At 38.5% G+C, this 21,654-nt stretch overlaps 1 protein-coding gene across 3 annotated transcripts in view; it reads right to left on the reverse strand.

Moving 5' to 3' along the window:
• LOC126266674 (activator of 90 kDa heat shock protein ATPase homolog 1-like) overlaps positions 1-21,654 on the reverse strand; it is a 138,038-nt gene that overhangs the window by 42,107 nt on the left and 74,277 nt on the right. For all 3 annotated transcript variants that reach the window (XM_049971094.1, XM_049971093.1, XM_049971096.1), the window contains exons 5-8: positions 13,018-13,138; positions 10,833-10,939; positions 10,619-10,744; positions 10,440-10,541 (exon numbers count right to left, since the gene is read on the reverse strand). In XM_049971094.1, coding sequence (XP_049827051.1) covers positions 10,440-10,541; positions 10,619-10,744; positions 10,833-10,939; positions 13,018-13,138 — 456 coding nt within the window. The remainder of the gene's footprint in view (positions 1-10,439; positions 10,542-10,618; positions 10,745-10,832; positions 10,940-13,017; positions 13,139-21,654) is intronic.

Here is a 21,654-nt window from a genome sequence, read left to right on the forward strand (position 1 = left end):
TCCCGTTCTACTAAACTGTATAGCAATAATGTGTTGGAATCAAATTCTACAACCAACATCTGAAAGAAGCAAAAAGTATTCAACAATCAACAAAATTTTAAAAAATCTTAAGAGTGCTCCTAACAAAGCATTGCTTTTACAGCACACAAGACTTCCTTGAATATGATCTATCATAAATTAAATTATATATTTTTATTATGTTTCAAAATCAAACTGTTCAATAACCGATTGTCCATTAATGAACTTTTGCTGTTTGATTATGATGAGCATTATTTGAACTTATTTTTACTCCGCTAATATTATGAATACTTATAAATCTTCAGTGTGATGTACACTATAGGAAACAGTGCTATGTCTATATACATTCTCATATCATTGTAAATAAAATAGAAAGAAACTTCCACATGGGAAAAATATATTAAAAACAAAGATTCCAAGACTTACCAAGCGGGAAAGCGCCGGTAGATAGGCACAATGAATAAAACACACAAACACACACACAGAATTTCGAGCTTTTGCAACCGGCAGCTGCTTTGTCAGGAAAGAGGGAAGGAAAAGGAAAGATGAAAGGATGTGGGTTTTAAGGGAGAGGATAAGAAGTCATTCCAATCCCGGGAGCAGAAAGACTTACCTTAGGGGGGAAAAAAGGATAGGTATATACTCGCGCACACACACATACACGCATATCCATCCATACATACACAGACATGCTAACCTGACAGTATGTAAACGAAGAGCTGAGTGGATTCATTATGACCGAAGCACAGTCTCATATCTCTGCTGAGCCTGTTAGTGCAATGGAGAGTTGGGGACACACAAATCATGGACTGCACCTAAATAGGTGATGCATAAACAGATTAGCTTAGCCTCTAGCAGAAATTGTAAGGGTGCCACAAACACACAAAGCAAAATCCCTTTGATTACCAGAGTCAGAGAGGCACATTTTTGAGGTTAGAGCTAGGTTTACAAATGAACGGTATTGAAAGACATTATAGCAGAATACCATCATAATATATGTAACAGTTTCCATAAAAATGAAATTAATTTGTTTTATCAGAACAGTAGGGAGTTAAAAAAGGTAGATGAGTTCTCGTATGCACAGAAGCTATGGAAAATTCGGAACTGATATATATCCTGTGCCTTTCCAAACACTACATAAACAGGTATGGAGAAGTTAAATATCACAGATTACTGAGGAACATCACTTTTGTGTAGAGTTAATTGAAAAAGGAAGAATAGAAAAAACTTACTTAGTATATAATTTCCTATTCTGGATTCAGAAACGTTGCTCAATTGAAAATGTTATTTATACATTTATCAAATATTACATGGATTAAATAACAAAATATTGCCAGTTGGAATTTTTTGTGATGTTTTCAGGTCATTTGATTGTGTAGATAATGTAACTATAACAAAAATCAAGCTTTATGGAAATGGTGGCTTTACACACAACTGGTTTGAATCATAATTATCAAACAATGAGCAAAAAGTTGTGTTGACAAATTCAAACAATGCTGGAACGGTACAAAATTTTAGCGATTCTAGAGAAATCGAAAAGGGACTTCCACAGGGTTCAATTGTGGATCCACTCTTATTCCTTCAACAAGCAAAATTGGTACTTTTCACGGACAATACCAGTGTTACAATAATAAAGCCCATTGCAAGAGAGCCACAGAATGGACTGTTAACAATTATTTTTTTCCAAAGGATTATTAAGTGATTCCTTGAAAATGGACACTCCCAAAATTTTGAAAAAAACACACCACATTCAGTTCTGTACAAGAAACAGAGACATACTAACAACTGACATAGCACATGGACATGGGACAGTAAACAAGTTAGGATTCCCCACATTTTCAGGTGTACATGCTTTGAACTGGAAAAATCATACTGCTGAGCTTTTCAAACAATTAAGTTCAGGCTATTTCTGCTCTTTGTATAATTCCTAGTATTGGAAACATACAAATCAATCTCCTGACATGTTTTGCGTATTGCCACTCAGCAATGTCTTATAGAATAATTTTCTGAAAAACTCACTTACAAAGTAAATATTGATTGCACAAAAGTGGACAGTATCATAATTATGCAGTGTTTACCCGTGGTCATCATGTAGGCTCCTCTTCAAGTAGTTAGGCATTTTAACTGCATATTTTCACTAACGAAATTCACAGTAAATAATACATCACAATTTGAGAAGAACAGTGATATTCATACCCACAACACTAGAGGAAAAATGCCAACATTACCAGTTATTAAAGCTATCAGTGGCTCAGAATGTAGTTCAATCTGCAGCAACAAAACATTTTTGATAATTTTCCCAGTGACATAAATCCTCTGATACATAGCAAAGGAAGTTTTAAATGTAACCTAAAATCATTCCTCCTGAATGTTTCCTTTCATTTCAAGAACAAATTTCTATTTAAAAACTGATAGCCTGTAAAATAACCTTGTTTTAAGTGTATTTGCATGAGTATGAGTCATGTCCTGTAAACTGACTAATTCTCTATCTTTTCCTTACAGTATGGATACTTCTCAGTGCAAATCAGATAGAATAATTACTGACTCTAGGACAAAAGTTTTTAATAAGAGATTACAAGAGATGACATGGGATGGAATTTATAGTGAAACAAATGATAACATAAAATCTAAATCTATTTCATGATACATTCATATCATTATGGGAAAATAGCTTTTCACATAAGCTAATCAGAAAGGACATTTAATAGCCATGAAAAAAACCTTGCATCACTAAAGGATTAAAGTATCCTGTGAAAGAAGAAAGCAATAATCCTGATAACGCATTAGGAGTGATTTAAAATGGAATGATCATATAAAGTTGATCGTTGGTAAAGCAGATGCCAGACTGAGATTCATTGGAAGAATCCTAAGGAAATGCAATCCGACAACAAAGGAAGTAGGTTACAGTACGCTTGTTCGCCCACTGCTTGAATACTGCTCAGCAGTGCGGGATCCACACCAGACAGGGTTGATAGAAGAGATAGAGAAGATCCAACGGAGAGCAGCGCGCTTCGTTACAGGATCGTTCAGTAATCGCAAAAGCGTTACGGAGATGATAGATAAACTCCAGTGGAAGACTGCAGGAGAGACGCTCAGTAGCTCGGTACGGGCTTTTGTTAAAGTTTCGAGAACATACCTTCACCGAAGAGTCAAGCAGTATATTGCTCCCTCCTACGTATATCTCGCGAAGAGACCATGAGGATAAAATCAGAGAGATTAGAGCCCATACAGAAGCATACCGACAATCCTTCTTTTCACGTACAATACGAGACTGGAATAGAAGGGAGAACCGATAGAGGTACTCAGGGTACCCTCCGCCACACACCGTCAGGTGGCTTGCGGAGTATGGATGTAGATGTAGATGTAGATGTAGAAATTTATCTGTTGGCAATAACAAGTAGAGAACCTGCAGTAGTTGCACACTACAAAACTACTCAAAAGTACTAAGGAAGGTTATTAAAAATCAAGGAACACGCATGTAATGTCAAAAATAAGTAATCCTGATAACAGACTTAAGGCAATATGGAATGTAGTGAAATGAGATACAGGACAACCTGCCACTGAACTGGTTAACATCCATAATGAACCGAATAGAAGGGCTATAAACCATGAGTCACAGATAGTAATTATATGTAATCTTTCTTGAATATAGTAGGAAGTATTGGGGCAAAAAGTCCAAGAGAATTCACAGCAGTATGTTTGAAAATTAACTCCCACAAAATTAAATAATATAAATGTAACACCAATTTCTTCTTCTGAAATTAAGTAAATTATACATTCCCTCATAAATTAATGATCATTTGGTTTTGATGGTGTTTCCAATAAAATACTAAAGATTTGTTCCTGTATTATAAGGTTGACCTTATGTGAAATATGTAATGCTTCACTGACTCAAACCATTTTTCCAGTGAGACTGAAATACTCCATTGTTAAACCTCTCTTTAAGAAAGGTGATATGAGAGATGTCAAAACTACTGACCTGCTGGCACAATTTTCCAAAATCTTTGAGAAGGTGATTAATTCTAGAATAGTATCTCATCTTAGCAACAATAATATCTTCAGCAAATCACAGTTTGATTTTCAGAAGAGTTGCTTTATTGAGAAAGCTGTTTATATGTTCACTCACCGAATTTTACAAGCATTAAATAATAAAATAGCACCGATCAGTATTTTCTGTGACCTGTCTAAGAGATTGGTCTGTGTGAATCACAGTATTCTCCTTTACAAACTGATATTTTATGGGATTTATGGTATAGCCAACCAATGGATAATGCCATATTTAACCAAAAGAATATAGAAAGTTGTACTTAGTAATTCAACCAATATAGTCCTGGGACATAATTCTGACTATGGAGAAATCATGTATGGTGTTCCCCAAGACTCATTCTTAGGTCCACTATTGTTCCTCATACATGTAAACAATTTTCTGTCTATATACACTACTGGCCATTAAAATTGCTACACCAAGAAGAAATGCAGATGACAAACAGGTATTCATTGGACAAATATATTATACTAGAACGGACATGTGATTACATTTTCTCCCATAGATCCAGAGAAATCAGTACCCACAACAACCATCTCTGGCCGTAATAACAGCCTTGATATTCCTGGGCATTGAGTCAAACAGAGCTTGGATGGTGTGTACAGGTACAGCTCCCCACGCAGCTTCAACACGATACCACAGTTCATCAAGAGTAGTGACCAGAGTTATTGTGATGAGCCAGTTGCTCGGCCACCATTGACCAGACATTTTCGATTGGTGAGAGATCTGGAGAATTTGCTGGCCAGGGCAGTAGTCGAACATCTTCCGTATCTAGAAAGGCCAATACAGGACCTGCAACATGCGGTCGTGCATCATCCTGCTGAAATGTAGGGTTTCGCAGGGATCAAATGAAGGGTAGAGCCACAGGTCATAACACATCTGAAATGTAACATCCACTGTTCAAAGTGCCATCAATGCGAACAAGAGGTGACCGAGACGTGTAACCAATTGCACCCCCTACCATCACGCCGGGTGATACACCAGTATGGCAATGCCGAATACACGCTTCCAATGTGTGTTCACCGCGATGTGGCCAAACATGGATGCAACCATCATGATGTTGTAAACAGAACCTGGATTCATCCAAAAAAATGACATTTTGCCATTCGCCCTGGTTCGTCGTTGAGTACAACATCGCAGGCACTCGTCTGTGATGCAGTCTCAAGGGTAAACACAGTCATGGTCTCCAAGCTGATAGTCATTGAACTGTTCGTGCAGATGGTTGTTGTCTTGCAAACATTCCCATCTGTTGACTCAGGGAACGAGATGTGGCTGCACCATCTGTTACAGCCATGCAGATAAGATGCCTGTCATCTCATCTGCTAGTGATACGAGGCCATTGGGATCCAGCAAGACGTTCCATATTACCCTCCTGAACCCACCGATTCCATATTCTGTTAACAGTCACTGGATCTCGACCAATGCGAGCAGCAATGTCACGATACGATAAACCACAATCGCGGTAGGCTACAATCTGAGCTTTATCAAAGTCGGAAACGTAATGGTACGCATTTCTCCTCCTTACATGAGGCATCAAAACAACGTTTCATCAGGCAACGCCAGTCAACTGCTGTTTGTGTATGAAAAATAGGTTGGAAACTTCCCTCATGTCAGCATGTTGTAGGTGTCACCACCAGTGCCAACCTTGTGTGAATGCTCTGAAAAGCTAATAAGTTGCATATTACAGCATCTTCTTCCTGTCATTTAAATTTCACGTCTCTAACATGTCATCTTCGTGGTGTGGCAATTTTAATGGCCAGTAGTGTACAACAAAAAGAATTAGTTCTTTTCACAGGTGGAAATGGTATTGTAATCAATCCAAGATACATACAGAAGCAGAAGAAATGGCAAAAAATGTTCTTAGAAGTATCCGGTTTTCTGCGAATGGTCTCACCCTCAATTTTCAAAAGACACAACATATTCAGAACTAGATTTTCACTCTGCAGCGGAATGTGCACTGATATGAAACTTCCTGGCAGATGAAAACTGTGTGCCAGACCGAGACTCGAACTCGGGACCTTTGCCTTTCACAGCAAGTGCTCTACCAACTGAGCTACCCAAGCACGACTCACGTCCCACCCTCACAGCTTATATTTCTGCCAGTACCTCATCTCATATCTTCCAAACTTAACAGAAGCTCTCCTGCGATCCTTGCAGAACTAGCATCGCGAAAAAAAGGATATTGTGGAGACATGGATTAGCCACAGCCTAGGGGATGTTTCCAGAATGAGATTTTCACTCTGCAGCAGAGTGTGCACTGATTTGAAACTTCCTGGCAGATTAAAACTGTGTGCTGGACCGAGTCTTGAACTCAGGACCTTTGCCTTTCACGGGTAAGTGCTCTACTAACTGAGCTACCCAAGCATGACTCACACCCCATGCTCACAGCTTTTACTTCTGCCAGTACCTCGTCTTAAATGGGCCTCCAACGAATTACAGAGGCAAACCTTGGTCACAGAACATGAGGTTGTATTGTTACAAAATTGTCAGTAACGCTCATTACTTGACATCGCCATCCCAATCTGATCAGCCAGAACATTATGACCACCTACCTAATAGCAAGTATGTCTATGTTTGGCATGGCTAATAGCAGCGACACGCAAAGCATGCAAGCAATGAGGCCTTGGTAGGTCACTGGAGGTAGTTGGCATCACATCTACACACACAAGTCACCTAATTCCTGTAAATTCCGGGAGAGGGGCAGTGAGTTCAACCACATCCCACATGTGTTCGATCGGGTTCACATCTGGCGAGTTGAGCATCCAGCACATCAATTGAAACTCATCGCTGTATTCCTTGACCCATTCCATTACATTCCTGGTCTTTGTGTCATGATGCATTATCTTGTTGAAATATGCCGCTACCATCGGGAATCATGATCGTTATGAAGAAGTGTAAGTGGTGTGCAACCAGTGTACAATACTTGTTGCCTATATGGTGCCTTGAGTTTTTTTAACTATTTTTCATTCATCACTGCTACAGTGTTTATGCCTATTTGTTCGTTTTCTTTCACGTTGTGAGTGTTGCCAACCTATGAAATGATTTTGTGTGTGTGTGAAGATTATGGGATGGATCTGGGAGAAATGGTATTGGTAAATGGGCCTGTGGTTATATTTGTACTTTTAATGCTATATTAAGTGGTCAATCAGTTTAAAAAGTGTGTGGATAGCCAAGTTGATCTGATAATTTATGAGTTGTTTCTTTACTGTTATGGTTTTTTGGATTGATAGTATTCATTTCTTTTTTGTAATTGTCTGCATCTAATGGTACAGCGTGTAGCCTGTGGAGCATGTATCTAAGTGCTGCCTGCTTTTGAAAATTGGTATGTTGTGATGTCTCATGTACAACTGTGTCGGCTGTTGTCGGTTTTCGGTATACGGCAAATGTGTGTTGGTTGCTTTGAATGTGGTGATTTCCCAGAAATTTAACTGTCTATTATGCTCTTTCTCTATTGTAAAATGCATCTTATCATGAACAGAATTTATGTCTGTGTGTAACTGGTCAATTTTATTGTTTGGTTCATCATCAGGCACAAGATATCATCCATATATCTAATCCATTAGAGGATGTTATACCTATTTGACACTATTTTGTTAAATATAATCTGTTCTACATGGTTCATAAATATGTTTGCTATGGTTCCAGACAATGGAGATCCCTTTGTTAATCCTTCACTTCTTAAATAGAATTTATTATTGAACTGAAAATAATTGTGCTCCAATACTCACAACATGAACGAAAACAAACTAATAGGCATAAACACTGTAGCAGTGATGAATGAAAAACAGTTAAGAAAGTCAATTATAAATAGTACAGCACAGGAAATAATGCAAAATGCCAAAAACTGAAGATGTGAAATGAAGCCTATCGACATCAACCACTGCTAGCAAGAGGGGAAGGTACAGACTATGTAAAGAAATATTGTAAGTAGCTTACAGACTAACCTCATAAAAAAACACTGTTTTTAACTTAAAAGAATCAAAACATAAATGTACAAACGTATGTATCCAATTTACAGAATGCCACAGATGATGCTTTATAAATAAAAGTCAAGTGTGTCTGGTGTAATTCTTTTTTAATTACACTACAGTCAGCTCAAGACAGATAACCTATAATAATGGATGTTAACAGCTGCTGCAGAAGATGGCCACACAAAAAAAAGGAGTAAAATACAGTTTCAGTAGTCATACAACAAAAGCACACTACTGGTAAAATGGCTTACACTGATCATCCACAACATTATGACCACCTATCTACTATTGACAGAACCTGGTGAGGAATGGCTGCTAGTCAGACACATGCACAGTGCATGTAGTATCAATGATTGTGCTGCTCATGTGCAAATGGGGAAGACACACAATCAATTTGTGTCTGACCATGGGCAGACTGTGCTGGCCTGGAGATTCAGCAGGAGCATTTTAGAAATTGCATGATTTTTCAGGTGTTTGAGGAGTGTTGGGGTGAGTGTCTTCAACAGCTGGTGAAAGCACGTCCAGACGTCATGGGGTTGGGCAGAAACCCCCCCCCCCCCCCACCAAACACTCTTAACACTGGGTCTTCAGAGCTGATGACCCATCCATGTGACAATGTTAACACCGTGACATTGGTATCTATGACTGGGGCACTTGACCATCAACACTGGCACAGTGGCAGAGCATTGCATGTTCTGATGAATCCCAATACATTCTTCATCATGATGTGTCTTCCAGGGGAACAGCTCCTTGACACCTGTGTGGCAGGACAGAGACAAGCTATCAGCAGCTCCATTACACTCTGGGGAATATTCACATGCAAATCCATGGGTCCAGTGGAGCTTCTGCAAGGCACCATGATGGTCAACAAGCATTGTACATTGGTTGCACACCACTTACACTTCTTCATGATAATCATGATTCCCGGTGGTAGCGGCATATTTCAACAAGATAATGCATCATGTCACAAGGCCAGGAGTGTGATGGAATGGGTCAAGGAATAAGGTGATGAGTTTCAATTGATGTGTTAGATGCTCAACTCGCCAGATGTGAACCCGACCGAACACCTGTTGGATGTGATTGAACTCACTGCCTCTCTCCCCGGAATTTACAGGAATTAGGTGACTTGTGTGTGTAGATGTGATGCCAACTACCTCCAGTGACCTACCAAGGCCTCATTGCTTCCATGTCATGCGTGTCGCTCCTATTATCCATGCCAAACATGGATGTACTGGCTATTAGGTAGATTGTCATAATGTTCTAGCTGATCACATTGGGATGGCGATTTCAAGTAATGAGTGTCCCTGACAATTTTTTGACAATACAACCACATGTTTTGTGACCAAGGTTTGCCTCTGTAATTCGTTGGAGGCCCATTTAAGAGCTGGGCACTTTTAATACAGCCACTGTTGCACACATTTTGTAATTCAATTTGTTTGTGGTAATATCCTGCATTTTTGTGGCTGTTCTCTCTTTATACTTAAGACAACCAACAGCTGATATTGCAAAGAGTCTGCGAAAAACTCAATGTTGAAACAATTTTCTGACCACCACATACTATCAGACATTTAATTAGCTCAGCCAATAATCCAGTGGGACTGCAAACATGTAGCATTTACATCATATGATGTGCTGTGGCACACTGGAAACACACAACTCTGTATCCTACAGAACTATTTGGAGTATGTCAAGTATTTGCCTCAGATAAAAAGATAAACCACAAATCACTAACACATCCTACACACCAGTTATCCTCCTGCCCTCAGTCTCCATTAACCCAGTGTTTTGTCACTCTCTACCCAACAGTTTCCCCTTCCTCTACATTATCACCCCCACTGAATTCATTCAAGGGCACAGGCTTACCTGTGTGTGTGTGTGTGTGTGTGTGTGTGTGTGTGTGTGTGTGTTTACACACATGTTCTTCTTTATAAGAGCATTTTAGATTTACGTGAACTTCATCAGTTCAGTTTGCTCTGTAGTGATCATGATTTCTAAGCTTCCTACTGATGACAGCTCTATCAGTTCTTTGCATAAACATAGACAACATCTGCTTCTCACACAAAACTGTTGTAGCCCAGCTTTCCATGTCACAGAAAGGCCACTGCCACATACCACACATCATTGTGCCTTAAGTGTAATACACCCTACCACATCAGTGAATGGTGCGTATAAAAGCATGAACTATTATCAGTTTATTTACAACTAATTGATAGCCCAATTTTATTGGTAATTAGCATCCTTGGATTTAATCTAATGAAAGATATAGCACTTCATCAGAACTGAATGACAGCTCTTATTGGAACTGATAGATCTTTCACAGCACTATACAAATGAATGCAAGGAAAACAAGACTCATATTACCTATCTGGGACAAGTAAAGTAATAACATTGTCAAAGTTTCTTACCAGCTCCAAGAATTGTCCACTTATATTTCCTCTGAGTAACTCAAACGTCCCACCAGGTTCTACATCCATTTTAACACCACTTTTAGTGAAAGCTTCCACCATCTGAAAACATATCAGCTGTGACAGAATCTACTTTCCTTGTAATATAAACATTTTAATATTATTATGGCATTGATTACCTCTTTATTTGTAAGAGCACAATAAAATTCTTCCTTAGTGCACTGTAGTTTAATTGTCATAGTTAGGGTTCCAGTTTTGACGGTTTTTAATTGCTTGACTTCTTGTTCGCTTTTTGATACTGGAACCTAAGAAAATAAGATAGAATTTAATGCAAAAAGATAATCATTCTATATGAACTCATGAAAAGCATGGATGTGAAATTTCACTTCTTACTTTCTCAAAAAGTACTTGAGATAACCTTTCAGTGTCACCAGTCTTTGTTGTCTTAGTTGCACTCATTCCTTCACTCTTCCTTGCCAAAATCATGCCTTTGCTGAAATCTGGAAAATAATCACAAAAGGCAAGTTACTCTGTATCCAGTGACTGTAACATAAGTAAGAAACACAACTACAAAAGTAAGAAATAAAACTTCATATAGTCCTGGTGGTATCTTGGATACAGGCATTAAACAAAGTTCAAGCAAAATAGGCTCTCAGCTAACTGATATATTCAATTTATCATTCAGAATAATGACATTAACAAAAAATCTAAAACAATTATTAAAAAGCTACTTCACAAAAAAGAACAATATACAAGATGCAAAAATGTATAAAGCTGATTATCAAGATCTTCTAAAATAACTGAAAGAGTCGTGCATCAAAGATTATCTCTAACTTTTTGAGAAAAAAAAAGAAAAAAACTAGTTAATCCTCAAATTGGTATCAGGAAAACACAAATATATAAGAACAATTGTCTCTGACTTCTAGAAGCAATTGCTGAACGCTGTAAATTAAGATTAATTAAACTTGCAAACTATTTCTACACCTATCTACAGCCTCTGATCTGGTAGATCATGACATGCTTTTCAGGAAATTATATTAATATAGTGTCTGCGGAGTGACCTACAACTGGGTTTAAGATGTATCTTTCTGGCGTGTAACAGGTGGTAGAAATATATCATGAAAACTAAAATTACTTTTCAGAATACATGAAAGTTAGTTACACATTACAATATTCATAATTTTTATAAATGATTTACACACAACTTGTCACCACAGAAGCTAGTGTTGTTCACAGGTGGCACTAGCACTTCTATTAAAGAACACAAAGCATGTGATTTACACCAGAAGGTCACTGTGATAACAGATGAAGCAGAATGATGGTTGAGACACAACTGCATAGTGGTAATCAAGAAAAAATGATGTGGATAAGGTTTAGAGATATAATATTTAAAACAGTAAGCCATGTAATACTATAATCATTGGATTGTAGCACTGAACAAACATCTCACACAAAGTATCTAAGCTTTTGGTTAACATAGGGAAAAAAATGATGCCCAACTGAACAAAATGCTGAGCAAATATACTTATATCTTAAAATGTTTTGGAATGACAGTAGCATGTGTGTGTATGGGGATGGGTAGGGTGGGGGGTTGTGCTCTTATGTGTTACCTCACAGGAATCAGGGAATTTTCAGTATTAAACAGCCAAGTTCACAATTATGAAACTAGAAGTAGTAATAATTTTCATCAAAATGTACATAGCAAAGCCCTATATCAAATAAAGCATGCTACATAAACCTAAGATGATCTACAATGCATTGCCTGCAGAAGTAAAGAGAACATACAGAATGTTTGAGAAAGAGTTGAAAAAGTTGCTAATACCAGAATCTTTCTGTTCCTGTTAATCTGTTTTGATTGTTTAGGTAATTCAGTACCAAAAAGTTGTTGTAACCTGGACAAAGACCAGCAATTTTGTGAGTCAGGCCAGTTTGAGATTCAATTGAGTCAAGTTGCCACTTGGGGTACCAAGTTGGGGAGGGTGCCAGAGATGCCACACTTGTAAGTTTCCTATAGAAGATGCATCATAATTAGTAATGGCCACCTGGAGTGCCAAGCTGAGAAAAACACCCAAGTACAAGATTTGTAAACAGCGTGTATCACAATAAGTACTGAAAACTGATGTCAGTCAAAGTGTGCAAGGGAGGAGGGGGGCATCAAATGATAAGTCACTTTTGTGGAATAATGTTGTCGAACCGGTCCTGTGGGTGAGCAAAATTACATGGATAAATCTTTGACGAGATGTGAAACAGAACTTACAGATTTCATGTTTTAGAATGTAACTGAGAAAAAAGTTCGTTTTCATGTTATATTATCTAATAGTGTGTATTTAATACCTATTTAAAATAGCCTGTCCACATCATTGTACAAAATGATCAAAGGATCAACAAAGATACAACAGCGACAACAACAACAACAACAACAACTACTACTACTACTATTACTACTACTAATACTACTACAAGCACACACACACACACACACACACACACACACACACACACCACCACCACCACCACCACCAACAACAACAACAACAACAACAACAACAAAAATTTGCTCTAAATAATGGAAGCTTACCCTCTTTTAATGTTTTTATATAATTTGCTAACTTAAGTCTAATAAGTTCTCTTGCATCTTTCATTATAATGTCTTTCAATCTATCAGCTTCAGGACTGGGTGTGCTAACAGTCAAGTCAACCTGCAAATAAGGTGATGTGCAGTAACACATAATTTTTATAACTGATTTGACTTTTTCCATATGTATAATTTACTTTCAATAGGCTCCATATATTTTTGTTGTAATGCTTGTTTCTAAGTTTGGTTTAGTATTGCTTAGGAATATATGGATATGATTACCACAAGTTTGGCAAGGAAATTAAGAAAATTTCAGCAAACGGGCTAGTAGAAACATTGTTACAGTGTTCTAGTGTGAGTAGAGCTAGATGTCCAAATGGGATATACCAGATACTCCAGTGCTTATTTTTAAAATTTTAGGTGCCAGAATACAAATAAACTACACACACACACACACACACACACACACACACACACATACAGTACCTCGTCCCATAACCCCTGCCCTTTGCATCACGTTAGTCACACATTGTTACATTCAACTGAGGTGGTGCAGTAGCAAATTATAGTTAAGTTGTGATTTAATATGTGTCTACTATGACTTCTTCCACTGAGTTCAAAAAAATTCCCTTGGAAATAGCAGAACACGATTCCAGCCAAAATTAAGCCCTGAGATAGTCTCGGCTCATGAGTTCATTCACTCGAGCACACAATGTTGCACAAACACAATGATGGGCGCAATAAGTAACCATACTGGCAAGATTTTTGTTTAGAAACAAGTCTCTCAGTATTTCTAAAGTATGACTTGGAGTGATTACACAAGGCTGGTAAAACTGTGCCAGACTGGGACACGAACATGGATCTCTGCCTTTTCAGGTCAGAGGACTACCAACTGTACCAACACAATTCTGTGGATAACCCGTCCATTCTCCCATGTGTGCTAGCTGCATAGAATCATAGTAGAGCCTCAGTGGTATATGAAAGAATAGGAAGAAACCTGTGATATATTAGTAAGTTAGGTGGTGTCATGTACTGGAACATTTTCACAATAAATTGTAATGATGTGGAATGAGTCATTTTACATTTACAAATTAATTGTACACTTGGTTAGATTATGAACATTTCTAAACTGTCACTTTTTTACAAAAAGAAAACATAGATATACATATGTAAGTTAGTAATTCATACTCACCACCTTTCACACATGACAATAATAGAAATTCTTCCATGGAATAGAAGGAGTTGTCAACAAGACTCTTTCTCAAGTTTGTTTTCAAATTTTATTTTATTCTCTGTAACACATTTTATACCACTGGGTAAGTGATCAAAAAATTTTGTTGCAACACTGTGCACCCATTTTGTGCTAAAGACAACCTTGAAGTGGAGTAATGAATGTCATTTTTCCTTCTTCTGTGTAATTATGTACACCACAGTTCACTTTGAACTGTAGAAGATTATTTACAACAAACTTCCTGAAGGAATACATATACTGTAAAACATTAGTCAGAATGCACAACTACTTAAGCAGATGTCTAGAAGATGGTTGTGGATGAGCACCACATATTATTCTTACAGCACATTTCTGAGCAAAGAATACTTTCTCTATTAAAGATTATAGTGTGTTTAAAATTAGTTATGACTTTTGATGTTTGACTGACCAGAAGGAGACGTAACGCCATTGCCCAGGTAACACCAATGGTGAGCCGGCTTTCCCTACCATGCCGCAAGTGGTTTGGCTGGTAAAGCACCCCTGTTGCCATACCAAGAATAAATAGTCGTTCGTCAGCTCTCATTGTAAAATCATGTTTTCTGGCAATGAGGTAGTCTGTAGTTGTCAGGTATTGTGACCAAGTATATTGTGTGGATGTTGCATTAATAACAACAGTACAGTATGTCTGAATATGAAATTTGCAATAAAAGTGTCATCCAAGAACATGTTCACCAGCTGGGAAAGTAACATTCTGATGCAAAACATTCATCAGAATTCAACAACAGTAATGGAAAAAATGCCATACCACTCTGTTGTGATGCACAAAGCTCCAAGACTGCATTGGAGGAAAATGGATATTTTGCTCATGTTCCATGTGATAAACTTGAATGTAGCATGTGTAAGGCGAATTTAATGGTGCTTGTAGGGCTGTACAAGTGAAAACTTCACGCTAACATGTATACAAACTGGCTAACGGTAAAGGGAATAGTTTAATCAGGGTTCCTCATTTAAAAGTGACAGAGGACATAGGCAGAGGTGAAAAGTAATGTGGCAAAAAACAAAAAAATTTACACTCATTGGGATTCAAACGTTGACAAAAGAAGCCACCGCAAATGTACATGACAAGATTGGTCTTGAGTTTTGAATCATACCAAGAAGGTAGTTGAGGAGACATCTATTCCTGAAGGACTGTGACAAGTTTTGAAGAATACGTAACTTCTCTAGTTGCCATGTTCAAATGTGCTTCTTTTGTCCAGAAATAGCAGAGATTAGAAACATTACAGAAATAGCAGAGATTAGAAATATTCTTCTCAGAAACATTCTAATGCAATTGAAATTGTGACAGAATCCTGAAACAGTATACTATTAAATTAACAATTGAGTGCAAGTCAGGTCAAAGGAAACAGACAGTGATATCCTTCCAAGTTTAAAGAATAATTCAATATATTACCTACATTTAGTATGCAGCAACATGAAACCTAATATACACAAAACACAAATTAATAGTGATACTTATTTGTTACCGCAAACTAAGAATTTCTTGCAGTAGTTTATATACTATCGAAATATCACAATAACTGACCATTAACAAAATGACAGGTGGTTCAGCAAAAAGTTGACGAATTAAACTATAAGATATGTGAGAATGAGGATTAGTACCAAATAGTTTCCTTAAAATCGGTTGAGAAAGATCACAGATCCACCGGCTTGCACAGCTTGCTGTTCACACTGTAGAGGCAATGGGTTCCATGCTGAGTAGGCTTGGCCTCCTACTGTAGTCACCAGCTGACGCGTGCGTCAAATGCTGGCAACTATGCTTCCCTACACTTGCTCCGTACTGAACTGTTAAAAGTCGCAACTTAATTTAAACGCACTAGACGTTGCCCCCGAACATTATTCCATATGTCTCTTTCTAAGATCTGCAATGATTCTAAACACACATGTGGCTGAATTGTTTTAGGAGTTCCAAATTGTCCTTTTCAACTCAAATTCTCCAATGCAACTGACAATATTATGAAAAGCATAGACTTTTAATTGCCATACAGTGGTGTACAGTGGAAATTTTGAGTCACAAACAGGCATGACAGGAACACTGTTTTCAGGCAAAAGGCCTTCTTCACACACACACACACACACACACACACACACACACACACATACACACACACACACATTCATGAAAATGCAACTCACACACACAAGATCACTGTCTGTGGCTACTGAGGCCAGACTATGAGCAGCTATGCATGATGAATGATGGGAGAAGCAATCTGGGTGGTGTGGGTAAGGAGGAGGCTGGGCTGGACAGGAGGAGGGATAGCAGGGTAGGATGGGGCTTGGTAAAGTGCTGCTTGTGAAAGCATACATGGACAATGCAGAGAGAGGATAGGACAGCTATGTGCAGTCGGGAGGTTAGATAAGGGGGGGGGGGGGGGGGTAGAAAAGGAGAGAAATAAGACTGGGTGCACTGGTGAAATAGGAGGCTGTGTGGTGCTGGAGTGGGAACAGGGAAGGGGATAGGTGGGTGAAGGACAATGACTAACAAAGGTTGAGGCCAGGAGAGTTGCAGGAAGGTAGGATACATTGCAGGGAGAGTTCCCACATGCAAATTTCAGAAAATCTGGTGTTGGTGAAAAGGACCCAGATGCACAGGCTGTGAAGCAGTCCCTGAAATGAAGAACATTGTGATATGCAGTGCGCTTAGCAAGTGGATGGTCCAGCTGTTTCTTGGCCACAGTTTCTCACTGGCCGTTCATGCAGACAGATAGCTTGTTGGTTGTTGTGACCACATAGGATGCAGCACACTGGTCATAGCTTAGCTTGTAGGTCACATGACTGGTTTCACAGATATCCCTGCCTTTGATTGGATAGATGATGCTTGTAACTGGACTGGAGTAGGTGGTTTTGTAGGATGTATAGGACATGTCTTGCATCTGTCTATTACAGGTGTTAGGAACAAAGATTGTGAAGGGATGGATGAGAATATCATGTAGATTCGGTAGGCAGAGGAATACCACTGTGGGAGAGATGGAATGGAGAGTAGGCAGGACATTTCTCATTTCAGAGCATAGCAAGAGTTAGTTGAAACAATAGCGGAGAATGTGATCCAGTTGTTCCAGTCCTGGGTGGTACTGAGTCATGAGGGGAATGCTCTTCTGTGGCTGGATGGTTTGGCTGGATGGTTAGACTTTGGGAGGTGGTGTGTGATTGGAAAGATAATGCACAAGGGATGGGATGGTAAACACAGTCTTTGAAGGTCTTGAGAGGGACTTCCTGTCAATATAGATCTGATGGCTACAGGTGGCTATACTATGTAGTAGGGACTTCTTTGCATGGAATGGGTGGCAACTGTCAAAGTGGAAGTATTGCTGGTGGATGCTAGGTTTGATATGGACAGAACAATACCTCCACTTCAAGGAGCAATCCCCTTGTGATTCAATACCACCCAGGTATAAAGCAACTGAATCAAGGTTTCAAACAACTCTGATCGTGCCTTGAAACGAGGAATGTCCTACCTACTTTTCTTCCCACCAGTCACTCACACAATGATATTTCCCCACCATGACCTACACAGTATCCTTGTCCATCCCAACACAACACCTGCTCCAAACTCCTTGCCTCATGATTCATATTCCTGTAACAGATCTAAGTGCAAATCCTGTCCCGTACATCTTCCTACCATCACCTACTCCAGTCTGGTCACAAGTGTCACCTATCCATCTAAGGCAGGGCTACTTTTGAATTCAATCATGTGATCTAAAGCTAAGTCGCAAGCACTGTGCTCTGTTCTGTGTGGGCACAACAACCAACAAGCTGTCTGTCTGTGTGAATGGCATCAACAGCCAAAGACAGTGCTCATGCATGTGTGAGTTGCATTTGTGTGAATGTGTGTGAGTATGTCACTAATTAACAAGAAGACTTTTTGGCCTAAAGCTGACTTTTTCTGCAGTCTTTTTGTTGTGCCAGTCTGCAACTCAACATCTCCGCTATATGGTCAACAGCAATCTATCTTTACATAATATTGTCAATATTCCATTTTGGATTTCTCAGTGCAATTGAAAGCATGTAGAGATTTCTGTTTGGCTCATTGTGCAGTATGTAATTTTAACTTGAAATATAGAATCCATGCCCCAGGTAACTGTCAGACTATTGAACGGGGTACACTGTCAGACTATTGAACGGGGTAACGTAGTTGATTACACATTTCAAGTGCAATATAAAGGTATTAGAAAAGAAGCGTACAAGTTAATGATTATTTAAATAAAACATAACAGAGGCAATAATTAATGTCAATGTGCAAAGTTAATGTACTGACAGCTTATTTTGGTTAAACGGGAAGCTGTATATTACTATCAGTAGCACATTGTTTTCTATATTCTTGTTCCCTTGATTTCTCTACGCAGTTATTAATATTGTTTATCGTTTTATGTATACTTGTCACTCATGTGTGGTACCTAAATGTGATTACTTGTTATGTATTCATACCTAATGAAACCAATATCATGTACATGATTAATGGTTGCATTAGGGATTACGGATGGTGACTGGTAAAATTTCACTATATATCACTTAAAAACATCTTCATAAGGGTACCAAATATTACAGAATGATTACTTTCATTAGTTTATTGGCAACTGACCCACTAGTTTCCAATAAATAGTGAATAAAGGGAACCAGCCACATTAAGCTTTCACAAAGATTGTTGCAAGATAAGATTTGTTCACATTCTCCATCATATTCCTTAACAAATAGCTGAGGATCAGTCAGCTTGTATGTTAACAAAATGTTTCTGAGATCGCTGATCACACAGTGATTTACAGAAAACATCTGAATTGAATCTGCAAATCAGAATTTCAATATAATAACGTTTCTTCATCTACATCTATACTCTGGAAACCACTATGAAGTGCTTGGTAGAGGGTACTGCCCATGGTACCAGATACTGGGGCTTCTTTTTACTCCATTCACATGTGGTGAATTGGAAGAATGGCTTTAAATGTCTCTATGTATGCTGCAGTTAATCTAATCTTGTCTTCATGATCCCTACAGGAGTGATGCATTGGGAATTGTACAAAGTGGTTAAATTAAACTGATGTGTTCTTAGTGCAGTGGGATTGTATACATCTCAGTGCACTGAAACATTGTAGGTATGTTCATTAATAGGTGAGCTTGTGGAGTATACTGAAAAAAAATAGTAGTTCCACTTTCTGCCACCGTGTGAAAATATGGCACTGTAAGCAGTCAGAATGTGGTGTGGATGCACAAAAAAGGGAGGTCAAACACATGATAATGGTGGCTCTGGCATGTTTATTAGGATATGGTCATAAGTTACATCATGTAGTCAATATGGCCTGCCAACTCAGCAATGTGCTGCATCTGTAACATGGCAATGGTTGACAGTTGCTCACAGCACACATCCAGTATCATCAGAGTGATATGTTGTCTTTTCTGTCCTTCAGATCAGGAAGAATTTGGATACATCCCTGAGATACGATCCTTCAGATATCTCCACAACCAGAAGTCAAATGGATTTAACTCGGGTAATCTAGAAGATACACGTTTTGAAATTGCCTAGAGATGATGTGTAATCTAGAAGATACATGTTTTGAAATTGCCTAGAGATGATGTGGTCATTACCAAAGGTTTCTCGAAGCAAATCTTTCACCTGAAAAGCGACATGTGGTGTCACCCTATCTTGTGTGTTAACTAGTGGTTTGGATAAAGTTGCATTCTTGCAAAGCTGAAAATGTGCTGCACAAGGAGGTCCTTTTAACATTCTGATGTCACAGTAGACCTAACACATCCATGAGGTATCATCTCCTCGAAGAAAAGTGGAACAAGAATGAAGGAGCTTGTCATAGTTACATAACCCGAGTGTAATGCATGTCCCTGCAGAACATGTGGCAGAGTAGAAACCCATATGCGACGTCATCCATTCAGTCACCATGCAGAGTAAAATGTGCCTCATCCAGCCAAAGAATATTCTCAGCCACGAGTCACCCATCTCCACGCATAACAGAAAACACAGAGAAAAATCACGGTGCTGTACCTTACCTTGGCTCTTCATTTGGTGCACATTCTGAATTTGTTTGTGACACCAGTGTAAAATATGCCACAAAATCTTATTGATGGTTGATCAGGGGAGAGACAATTCCCATGACACAGCCTGAGCACTGACTGCAGAATTTGAGGCATGTGCTGCGTGGTCGGCAACAGCTACAGCAACTTCGTGATCAACTGCTATGGGAATGGGCTGCCTCCCTCTTCCTGCTGCACCACCTAGATCACTTGTTTCTTCAAATTTCTTGGTCATATTCTTTAGCCTATTTATTGAGATGGAGGCTCTTCACAGTTGTTTCTGTTAGCTATATTCCCACAATTCAGCACTGCTATTGCTGCCATTCTGATAAAATAACTTTACCACAATTTTAGTTTCTTCTGAACAGCCATTGAGTTTCATACAGAAAACTTCAATCTTCTTAATCTTTTATGACAACTGTCACTTCACAAAAGAAATCAACACGCACTGCCATGTGACAGACAGCATATTGATGTCAAAGCAGGAAACATTTCACACTTTGATTGCTTGCAGCACATTTTCACTCATTGGCATAAAGAGGAACTTTTTTTTCAGTATATGACACAAGTACATCGATTAATGAACATAACTACGATGTGTCAGCACCCTGCTATGTAAACGGATCACGCTGCAGCACTCAGAACACCATCAGTTTAATTATAAACACCTGGTATAATATTCCTAGATTCATCAAGCACACAACAATCTCTTCAATGGCAGATAGAACAATCTCTTCAATGACAGGTAGAGGACATTAGCACAGAAGCAGTAGAGGACATTATCACAGAAGTAATTTTTGCTCTTAATGTTGTTTGGATGATATCTCCTTTTCACTGAACAAATATTTGAACCAAATGTGGTATTATGGAAAGACATAACATTTTCTTGTGATTAAGGATGTCTTTGGAAAGGGACTGATCAGGCATTCATACAAAAATAGCAGCATAATGCACTTTTCTTTGTTTGCTATGAAACCTGGGTTGCATGTCATCCAAAAGAGGAAACTCTACCGAGCACTCAAGTGTATTTTGTGTGTGAATGGCAGAAAACAAAGAGAGAATTTACATCTTGATTATCTACTGCCACACCAAAGGGTAAATTAGCATTTGAGTGCTAAGTTTAAATGATACTCATATATTACCACCCCAGTCTTCAGACTCCTGCCAATGAAAGAGGAGGGAAGCAAGAGGCAAAGCAAAAATGTATGAATATTACACATTCAAATGATCAATATTACACATCAAATGATCATAATTATTTGAATATCTGTACAGTAGATGTAACAGAAGTGTGGTATTGAAGAAAGTTCAGTTTGAAACAATATAATGAAAGAAGCTGGACATAACTGTGT

This window comes from Schistocerca gregaria, chromosome 4, assembly GCF_023897955.1.
Source record: "Schistocerca gregaria isolate iqSchGreg1 chromosome 4, iqSchGreg1.2, whole genome shotgun sequence".
NCBI classification, from domain to species: domain Eukaryota; kingdom Metazoa; phylum Arthropoda; class Insecta; order Orthoptera; family Acrididae; genus Schistocerca; species Schistocerca gregaria.